The sequence below is a fragment of the Spodoptera frugiperda genome, chromosome 13, assembly GCF_023101765.2.
Source record: "Spodoptera frugiperda isolate SF20-4 chromosome 13, AGI-APGP_CSIRO_Sfru_2.0, whole genome shotgun sequence".
Taxonomy (NCBI): Eukaryota; Metazoa; Arthropoda; class Insecta; order Lepidoptera; family Noctuidae; genus Spodoptera; species Spodoptera frugiperda.
In genome coordinates, this window is record NC_064224.1 from 5,295,352 (window position 1) to 5,307,270 (window position 11,919).

Consider the following 11,919-nt stretch of genomic DNA (forward strand, 5'->3'; position numbering starts at 1 on the left):
AACAAATGCAACCAACCTGCCAACAAAAATGATTTAGAGTTGCGCTAATGTTACTAAAGCCAAGGGAAGTTTTATTCTTTTAATCGACTAAAAGTCAAGTTTATTCGTTTTGAAGTATTAATTATTGATATTAAGGTAAATAATAAAAAATATTACTGCAAATAAACTTGGTTATAATAATGTATTTAATGAAAATTACTAGCGAAATTAGATTGTCAGATGTCACTAAAATTGTCAACTAATGTTCGTCAAACCGGCCACCTCTATAAACGGGTGTGCCAACTTCATAAAAATAATATTCCACTATATCTAACTATACGGATACCTACATAATAATAAAACGAGCACGCAGTAGTAGCTATAAGATTGTAATACCCTACTGGCTACTTAAAAGTTACCCACATGCGTACTATAAAACGAAAATTCTACACCACAGTTCTACACGCAAAACGTAATTTTGTTTTGTGCCATATACGATCAATAGACACACATAAATCTAACAAGATTCTAGGTATATAGGTACCTACTATTCACTAGTTTCGCATTCAATTTATTCTCGAGTAAAACTAATCGGGAAAAGACTGTCATTCTTATAATTCTAAGGCGATAAAATAATCTTAGCAAATGGCAACAGTAGGTAAGATTCTTAGCAATCCTTCGTTCTACAGTATGTTTTGACTAATGTCTAACTAGCCAGTTAGACTGGCTTGATTAATAAAATTATAGCTATTATACTTTAATCAGTATCGAGAAAACTTAGGCCTAACGTGTTACTGGGGCTCCGGCTCGAAGAGCAAGAGCAGTATGAGTCTGACACTCCCACTCGCCTCGCCCAGGGCGGGAGAAGTCATTTGATAATTTGCCCCTCAAAAAGAAGCAACATATACGACCCGGGTATCGAACCTGAGACTCCTTGCCAGGCACTTACAACCACTCTGATAACGAGGCAGTCTTCCGCAAATTGTTGTGTTCCTTTTTTTTTTAGTTCCTTATCAACCTCATTAATAAATTCTTGTAGCAAGAGTGATTGAGCATGTTTAAAACATTTTCGAAACTGATCTCTTCTTGAAATCATTGTCACTGTAGTGTTCACACTTCAACGGCTTCTAAATAACTGGAATAATGTAGACGTAACAGATCCAGTCCAGTAAGCAATCCAGTACTGGACTGGATCGCTGGACTGGAATAATGTAAACCGGGCATAATGTCACTGTCAGCGCTGGAATGTCACTGGAATCATACTGGAATGTTGCATTCCAGTGATCAATCTAGTCCAGTTGACTGGAAAGACGGTCTATTTTTCTTTCCAGCGCCACTGGAATAGTGTGAACAGCCTATCCAATGCTTTGTAGCATTGTCACAGTAGTGTTACCGATCCAACAGCTTCTGAATGATTGGAATAATGTGAACAATATAGCCCCAGACCCAGACCCAGTCCAGTACTGCACTGGATTAGCTAGCTGGATTACTGAACTGGAATAATATGAACCTGGCATTACATCTTGTGCCCCCGTGGTAAGCAGTCACCAGAGATTGAATCGACCAATTTTTTTCTATTAATTTGATTTTGACGTATTACGGGATAAATAAAACTATTATAAACATAAATTGTACGTTTATTAAATGCGTAATATATTATTATTTTATTAATTATCATCTTATGGTTTGGGACATGTGAAGTGGAGTGAGCATCAGCTCGAAAGCCGCGTCCTTCAGGTTGGCACCACGGAGATTGGCTTCATGGAGATCACTGCCTGACAGGTCACAACACTGAAAATAAAAAAGGATTTAAATAAGGAAGTTTATTTGTAGATGTTATCTAAAATGTATTCTACCTAGTTAATAAACGGAATTAAAAATGTATTCTAGGTAAAAACGAGATCATTATTTCTCTCGCCCAGTCATCATTCATAAATTTCAAATACACACCACACACATCACGACAGCTGAAAGAGTTATTCTGCGTGTGCATCTTTCCTTTTTTTTATGGCGGGGGTTATCACCACAATGGCCACCTTCAGCATCGATAAGGGGCACCGAGTCCTCTAATTAGACCTGCTCCGGAGCCCCTATGATGCAACGCCTGTTACGGCACATCCTTAGAGATCTAGTGCAACTAACCCGTATCACGTTGCACAGAAGGCAGTCGCCAAGTCGTAAGACCAATCCAAAACCCACGGACACGGGATTATATTGAAACTCAGATTTGTATTAAAATAAAAAAGAGCATTCAATACCTCCAAATCAGCCCCGGCGAGGACGGCAGCCCTGAGATCACAGTTTTGAAGGTTGGCATTCTTCAGTGTTGCCACGCGTAAATTGACTCCCGCCATGTTGCTTCCTTCTAAATTCGCGCCTAAAAATAAAAATGGAATACTGTCAATAAATAATTGCTTACTGTAAACTATAGTATTTGAATGGAGGGAGGGAAGTAATTCGACTAGTGTAGAGTGTGTGACATGACACTTCGTCCCTATAAGTACATATTTCAAGCCTTGTCTTGTAACCAGTCGGGTAAAATGTTATTAGAAAGAAAATTACTCAGTGAGCGCACGGACCACGGAGTCTTGATTGAGCTTAATTAAATGTATTGGATTTGGCTAATGGATGAGAGATTTGCGTCCTATTACATGGGAGACTTATTACATAACTGGTGAAAAGCCGATGTTACAATAAAATTAATGATTGTCACTATGGGGATTAAAATGAATGTAATATGTATAATTTATTATAAAATACCTTTTAAGTTAACACCTTCCATTACAGCTCTTGATCCAACTGGATCTTCCATGTTGCAACCTTTTAGATTGGCACCTGAAAATGGGAAATAAAAACCGTTCATAAACCAAATAAATTGTCTAATTTTATTTTCATCCAAATCTCGTATCGTCATGCCTTTTTATCCCCGAAGGGATAGGTATAGGTGCACATAACGGCACGTAATGCTAATGTACAATACACACCCACTTTTCACCATTTGTGCTATAAGTCCCATGTAATAGAGGATTAATTTGTCCAGATCTGTCTGCTTTATCATATTATTTTTATTTTTTTTAATAAATGAAAAAAGTATACAAAGTATTTGAGTGGCCATATAAATAGTTTATTAGGTTGAGCGGGCATCCCTTTAGGTGGAAGGACGACTTAGCCAGAGTTGTAGGGAGCCAATGGATGCATGTAGTGCCTTGTTATTCGACGTGGAGGCCTTTGTTCAGGAGTAGACATCTTCTAGGTATTAATGATGATATTGTAATACTAACCTTCCATATTAGCACATAAAGCTTTAACTCCCAACAGCTGAGCGCCTTCCAGGTTTGCATGCGACAAGTCAGCGCGCTCCAAACAGCAGTGCGACAAGTTGGCGCCGCTCAGGTTACAGCGGGATAAGCAAGCATACTGGAATAGATAAATATTGGTTACAGTTTTTAATAAATAAATTCCCAAAATAGTACAACTGTAATTGTAACAGTGTAATAATAACTGCCTAATGATGTAAACTTACTCACAGTAACTAGTGGTCATTTGAAAGCAACACAATGTGTTGCTTAACTTATATCATACATGTCTTTAACTAATGTCATAAGTTTTACTTATTTAAAAGCTTTTTAGAATTTTCAATAAACTCAGCTATCAGTAGTTTTTAATAAAGGCCTATCCAATAAATAAGGCATACAATAATTTAGAAATTTAATTATGTAATAGGCAATCAATTAATCACACTAATATTATACAACTGAAAGTTTTTTTGTCAATCACACTGAAACCACTAAAAAGATTTTGATGAACTTTGGTATACAGACAAGGTATGAGCTGACTTGGGTGATAGGATACTTTTTATCCCACGGGAACGCGGGCATAATGCTGGTAGAAACTAGTAATTAATTAAACTACCTTACAAAAGTTAGACAAAGCAAAACATACCTTAAAATTAATATATCTAAGGTCCAATCTGTTGAGATCAGCTCCGGACAGGTTTACTCCTTGGTACCTCAACTCCCAAGTGGTAGGAGTCATTATAACGGAACGGACAACATCCATGCGGGTCAACGCATGATTAATACCGCAAGCACTCCTTGATTGTTCTATCAGCATATTAAGTTGCGGTATCATTGAGTCTATACCTGGAATTGGATGAAGGATTTTATGGTTAATATTTAAGGCATGTTTGGGCTCCACTTAGTTTTAAATGCTGTTAAGATACAACATAATTATTAGACGGCCCACTTTATTTTTAACTTCGAGTTCTAAAATATATTTTGTGTATAAGACAATATAAGTCAATTATATGTACCATAACAGTGTTTCATATTGTGTCATATGATAGAATATTGTGTGTGTGTGTGTGTGTGTGTGTGTGTGTGTGTGTGTGTATGTAACACCCAGAAATGAACAGCTATCCAATAATTCTTTAACCATCTGGACCAGCCTGAAGGAGAGGAGAAGCCACGATCATTAGTCTTGGGTTTAAAACAACACAAGTAAATAAATTAATCATACCATATTTATATAAACTAGAAGAGGAAAATAATAAAACTAAGTACATAAATAAATAAATAAATGATTGTTGGGATTTCCTATGTACAGAAGATTGTAATTTCTACTTATGTTTGACATATCGTCGTTGTCAAACCAAAACCTGCTATGTGCACTTTTTTGTGATTTCAAGATTTTGACCATAGTGATTAGCTCACTACCTTATTTATCGTACGGAAAAACTGCTATGTGCTGATGACCAATATTTGTCGAACTATGGCCTCTTAATAAAATATGCTATGTGCCGCAGCTAAAACTTTGTCAAATAAAAACTGCTATGTGACATATTGCCACATAGCATATTTTATTTGACCATGACCAATGACAATACCTATTATAAAATCTGCTAAGTGTTGAGTTTAAACGATATTGTGCTCTTATAACCGCCTATTCATACAGAATACAATAATAACAAAGTATTGATATGAATAATTCTTTGTTCTTTAACACATTTGGTCTTTAACACAATATTTATGTGTAGGTGTACTGAGAAATTAAAGTGATAAATCTTAATGGTTTATTTACGTTTACCCTCAAACTTCATAACAAATCCAATAATTGACTTGCCTTTGTTTAACTATACTCATATGCAGTCAGTTATTAAGTACACACGTATACATATCGTCTAGTTAAAAATTAATTTCGGTGTTTTCGAGTGAATGTTACTATGGAGAGGGGAAAGAGAATGGTTGATTTAGTTTTGAATTCGGCAAATAAATGTTTACAACATGAAAATGAGCAAAATGTAAGCCTACCTCACAGAGAATCAATGAACCTTAATAAGGAAATTGTTAATTACGATGAGATTAATCAACCGTCTACATCTTCGGGCGTATTTGCCAGCATGTCAATTGATTCATCCCCGGAGCAGAGTGATAGTTCACCTATTCCTACAACCACCAAATCCAGGCGTTACATCATTTACACCAGTGATAGTGATTCATCAAATGAACAACCAGTGCAAGAATCGATAAACAACATCGAAATTCCGGGTAGCTCTCAAACCCCACCGTTAGGTCAATCTATGGCTAAACGCCGCCGTTTACTAGGAAAATCATACATGGGATATAAGAAAAAAGATGGAAAGCTAGAACAGAATACATCAAAAGAAGCTCGGTCTGTAAAAAGTCGTTGTAGTCATACTGCAATGAATAAGAAATCTAAACATAGTTTCATGTGTGGATTGGTATCAGAAGAAGAACGGTCTACATTGCATTCAAAATTTTGGAATATGAAAACATGGAGTGAAAAAAGGCTTACGTACAAGGATTAGTATCTCAAAGGAGTTTACGTAAGAAAAGAAAACGTGATAATCTCGTGAGTACTACCTCTAGAAAACAAGTTGGTTTTGATATTTTTATGCCCAAGTTTGATTGCCAAAATGCCAAAGTAAAAGTATGCAGATTGTTTTTTTGAACACACTTGATCTTGGACGTGATACTTTCTTACGTTGGGTTAAAGATATGCCAGCAATGGACCACGACAGTACAGCACCTCCTATGACTGGACACAGACACAGTGTAATGCCCACTAGGTATACGAGCTTACGAGGTACGGTAGTTGAATGGTTAGATTTACTTCCTAAAGTGCCAAGTCACTATTGTCGATCATCATCAAAGCGCATTTACGTCGAGTCAACTTTTTTATCACATATGCATATGCATACAGTTTACAAAACCTGGTGCACTGAACATAATAAAAAAACATGTTCACGAAATACTTTTCTAAGTGTTCTTAAAACAAATAATATCTCAATTCACAAACCAAGAAAGGATCAGTGCGATGTGTGTTGTAGTTTTCAGTTAAAAAATGTTTCACAAGATGTCTATGAAGTTCATATTCAAAAAAAAAATGAAGCACGTTATGCTAAGAAAATAGCAATAGAAAACTTAAAGAGTAACCCAGACATCGCAGTGATAACGGTTGACGTGCAAAGTGTCCTTTTAGCACCAAAATTGCTAGCTGGTGCACTGTATTACAAACAAAAATTACAGTGTCACAATTTTACGATTTATAATTCTCGTACCGCAGATGTCACTATTTACTTTTGGCACGAAGCAGACGGAGGAGTTACTTCCAATGAATTTACTAGCTGTCTAATTGATTACCTTAAAACAACATGCAAAGATTATAAACACATCACAATAATTAGTGATGGATGTAATTATCAAAACAGAAACAAGGTATTAGCGAGTACATTGAGTAACTTCGCTTGTTTTTTAAAGTAGAAGTGGAACAAATAATTTTAGAAAAAGGACACACCATGATGGAGGTTGATAGTGTCCACTCCACAATCGAACATTATATAAAACCTCCTATTTATGCACCCCAGGATTACATTACAAAAATACGTCAAGCGCGGCCCAAACAACCTTATGATATTAGGGTTGTTCACTACGATTTTTTCAAAGATTATGAAAATATATCGACCAATTATCAGTCGATTAGACCAGGTAAAAGGAAGGGTGATCCTACAGTAAATGATATCAGAGCATTTAAATACATGTCCTCCGGTGATGTTTATTTCAAACTCCGTCATCCAGAAGATTATATAATTCTTCCACAACGAAGGCAGGTTCCCCAAGAGTATCCTGAACCTGTGCCATTGTATCATGGTCCACTGGAAATAACTCAATCGAAGTTTAATCAACTTCAAGAATTAAAACCATTTATAGATCGTGACTACCACCCCTTCTATGATTGCCTTAAATTTAAGCCTAATTAATTTGTTTTTTTTATATGCATTAATATTAAATACTTACGTAATTTGAATATTTGTTTTTATTAAAACCTGCTATGTGTCCTAGACTTGACCACTTAAAATCTGTTATGTGATTTTTTTATTCCTTTATCGAAATTATAAATAAACTGTTAAATTTATATACTTAAAAGACAAATAACTTTACGTATAATAACGATAACTTTGAAATAAAATACTTTTAAAAATAAATGTTCGTATTAAATTTTTCAGGAAAACTTATTTTGTCAATATCTCAAAAGTATACTTTTTGCACATAGCAGATTTTGGTTTGACAACGACGATATAGCATGTTAGGTTTTGCATGATGGTTTTGCCTTTCACAAATAGTTATTTTGGCTATGTAAACTTGTATGTTTGTAAACGCACCCACGATACAGGAAACAATCCTAGGGAGTGGCACTATTTTTATAAAAATAAATGTTAATACAATATATTACTTGTTTATACCTGAACAGTTTTGTATGTAAGGGCAAAACTGGTTATGGCCACTATTACATAGGCATTATTTTAAAATTGGAACAAGTATTAGGTATTTCCTGTAAAAATTACTGTACAGCTAATTAGCTGTTTTTAAGTTATTATTAATTTTAATAATATACAATAATATATGTATCTATAGGTACTTTTACTAGCTTGTTCCCTATGATTTCAAGTGTATGATTAAAGGAAAACAGTAGCCTGTATAGAAATAAAGAAAGAACAAGTACAAAAAAAAAACAAGTGATTTGTATGTACAGTTAATACAAATATTTGTTTTTAACTATGTATGGATTTTCTTCAAATCTTTATTCAACCTCCAAATATAAAACTTACACCATAATAATTTCCTCATAGCAACATAAAAGAAAGACAAAAATACACTTTCATTCATATTACAATATTTTTTAAAACTTTATAATGAATAATTCTGCTTTATAAATAAATTTATTCATACATACCATAAAACACAGCCTCTTCCATCACACCTTTTGGGTTAACATTCTTATCTAATATCACATTTCCATGTCTCAAATAATTTAGAATAGGTTCAAAGTACTCCGGGCTCCTGTCTATCAAGTACGCTCCAACGGAGTCAGTAGCACTTGGAGTCATTAAGTACACATTATTATCATCTGCAAACATTCGGGCCAACATTGACATGGGTTCCTTGGCCAACAAAGTGGACCTGGACGTCGTAAAATGTTTGCCACCAACATTCAAAGTGATCCAGTCAGTCACAAGCTGACTCTGTTTGCTACTCTCGCCCAATTCAATATTCTGAACGGATTGAGTTAAATTATCACAACTTTTTGACTCCGTATCATCGTTTACGTCCAGATAAATCTTCTCCTCGTCTCTTATTACTCTCACATCGTCAATTTCACAGCCATTTGTAGAATATAATCTCAAATTCTCTGAACTCTCTTCAAAATGTTTCGATATTTGCGATTTTAACGCTTCAATCGTGTCTTCCAGGGCCACAACTTTTCCATTTCGTTCAGATTTATTCTTGTAAACGTACACTCGTTTCATGCTAGGCGCCTCCTTTGTTCTGTTATCTTATTGTTGGGGAAAATCAATAATATTTTCCGAAGACTACTATCACTATCTCACATACTCGTACAAAAAACAACAGGTGTAATGTCATTATGTCAATGTCACTCAAAACACAAGTCAGTCTGCTGTCAAAGTATCATTTTCCTGTTCACGCGATTTTAGTCGATTAAAGTTTTGTAGCTATTTCAAACTTTAATTATTAAGAAAAACCTTAATAGAAATAAGATAATCAACAATAAATATAATATTTAACAATTATATCTATTTTCTTATAAGAAATCTACAAGTAGGTTTGGCTTTGAGCAACCTGAAATCGCAATTCACGTCTAAAAAAATAGATGGCGCCATTCACTGAAAAATCAGAATAGGCGCGGCGATTTAAATAAAAATAAATTATTTTATTTTCTGAGCAGTGACTACAACACATTTTATCAAACTGCTTTTACTTATTTACCTGCTTTAGTTTTTTTTTAATAACACCGCTTCAATCCACCACTACTCGTAGTGCCCCCCTCGTAATATTACAACCTGTTATAAGTGCGATGTCGACTTTAAATTTTTTTTCGAAATAGCTACCTAAAATATCTGCAATGATTATTAAATAATAGGTTAAAATTGAATCCATCTCATAATCTTTCACTCCATTACCCAGAGAATGCATACTTCACAGCAATAATTTATTAACGACATCGTAAACATTAAGGTAACTGCCGAACTACAAATTGATCGCTGTAGGAATCCAGATGGCCATCGTAAAATACATCAGCCTGTGATCTCGTCTTGTTGACGGAAGGTCTATGACAACATTGTTACGTAGGTACTAGTTAAATGCTCGATCTAGGCCGTGACGTCACGCCTGGATTTAACGAACAGGTAGGTAGATAGAGAATGATGTCTTTACGTGCTTTCGACATGAGTAATGTATGTGAAATTAAGCGATCTGTCTCTATGTTTAGGTAGATTTATCAACCAGGCTGGCGAGTAGAGGTTTCCAGGATTACACAGAGATTTTCGGTTTTCGAAAATTCTCTCAGCAAAATTAGACTAAATTAGATCACACTATTTAAAGTTGTCCCACTATTGGATTTTCATCTGTTTTGTGGCTTTGATTACAAACACACAATTTCACATACTCATTAGACGAGTAGTTCCAAGAGGGAATCGGAACCTTTGCCCAACCACTGCCACCAATCGTGCTGTATCCTTACGTTTACTTTACGTTTAAATTAACCGAAACGAGAGCGCATTCGGTCTTCTAATTGGCCAGCTAGAATAAACTAACCAATCAGGGCGCTGAATGCGTTATAAGCGTAAAGGAAACTCATACTAAGAGCACAGTTGAACTAGTTAAATACTACCTATATAAGTATGTATCACGTATTCACGTGTAGTAACTATGTATTGTTATTGTCATGCCAATTGCCTACTGTAAATGACTGTATGAGTAGTAAATAGCCTTAGATGGATACTAGCTTTGGTCCGCAATTTTGTTCGAGTGCATCTTTTCAACTGTCAAGTTAAAGGATTATGGTAATGCCTTGGTGGATCATATGATAGTTTAACAGTCGACGCATCTAATTTGATGCAACGAGGCCCAAAGACAGACTGACAAAAATTCTAAATTAACAATATTTTTTTCTACTAATAAATAAATAGATAAAAAGGAAAAAAGCAAAACTATTTTTGTTCCTCTTGATTTAATGAAGACGCCAATTAATCTATTTTCTTCTAATTTCTGTTCTTAGAATTGATTTTATTTCCGAGATTCTGTCTGTTCTGTAAAGCCGGACATAGGGGCCTCTAACAGGACGTATCTGATCAGGATTATAATTAGATACGATACTTAATATGTAGTTTAGACGCAGAAAAAAAAATACATTTTTTTTATCTGACCTATTGCGTACGTACAAACAAAAGGTTTGTTTATTACATTAGTGTAAGTATTACATACGAGTAGGTATGTACATATACAATACATAACGTTATCATAAATATGAAAAGATGTGTATTTGAATGAAATGAAACAGTAAGTAGGTACTTTGTGAAGAATATTACTAAACAGCTATTAAAATATGCGTCTTTCAGTTTAAATTATGTAAACATCAGTGTTGAGTTCGAACTGGCTGGATAAAGTGTCTGTGCATTTCTAGTTACAATACAGAATTTAAAAAAGCCAGGATAGAATAGTTCGCGTTTTCGTGTTGTCCCGTAGTGTCTCGAATTGGGAAAATGAGTGCATATGGAAAAAAAAATGGATAGAAAGTGAACAACTGTTTTACGTTTAAGTATACTTAAACCATTGTTATATCTAATAGTGAACGTGGGTATGTAATAAGCGGACGGCAACCAACGGTAGGTCGCTTCCGGACCAGAACCAGACCCAGTGTGTAACGTAGTTAAAGAGCCATCAGACCACCACAGATGGGGCACAATAGGTCTGACAGCTTACCTAGCGGGTTTACCGCGGCTCCGGCTTGAAACGCAGGAGTAGAAATGGGGTGATTTTCAGTCAGTAAGAGATTGACACTCACTCTCGCTTCGCCCAAAGCGGGACAGACAAGTCATTGATCTTCGCCCTTAAAAATAAGTACCCCCATAATAAATAGCTACTCAATTAAATCAATTAATGACGCATTTGCTCCTATTCTTAAACTTTGATTCGTTTTATCCTCAGAAAAGAGAAGAAGTTTTATCTTAGTATTGTTATCTTAAATGTCTTATATTTTTTCATTACCTAACTGACGGGCTAATTAGATTTTTATATTTCATATCACGTCATCGTCCCTATTAGTTAGTAGGTACACACATTACCTATTCATTGAATTACCTAATTGGGGACATCTTAATTTTATTTCTTTGATTCTTTTATGTACGGTACGAAAGTCAAGTGTTTTTATAGATGTTAAATACGAAGGTTACGGGTTACGGGATGATGGTGGACGTTAACCCATAGTCCATGCTAAGTAAGCGTAGTAAGCGAACATACATACCTTTGAAGGTATGTTCGCTTACCATCAGTTCATCATTATTATATCATCATAAAAAACTTAAATTATTTTGTGAGATTGCCTGCCTCGTTGGCCGAGTGG

General features: G+C 35.1%; 1 protein-coding gene across 1 annotated transcript; it reads right to left on the bottom strand.

The window, feature by feature from the left end:
• Positions 1–1,595: 1,595 nt before the first annotated feature.
• Positions 1,596–8,913, bottom strand: LOC118270680 (BTB/POZ domain-containing protein KCTD9). Its single transcript, XM_035586416.2, has 6 exons — positions 8,233–8,913; positions 3,922–4,121; positions 3,261–3,396; positions 2,740–2,814; positions 2,238–2,356; positions 1,596–1,770 (listed from the first exon to the last, which is right to left on the bottom strand). Exons 1-6 carry the CDS (start codon positions 8,804–8,806, stop codon positions 1,654–1,656), a joined length of 1,221 nt encoding a protein of 406 aa, XP_035442309.1. The 5' UTR covers positions 8,807–8,913; the 3' UTR covers positions 1,596–1,653.
• Between the last annotated feature and the right edge of the window lie 3,006 nt (positions 8,914–11,919).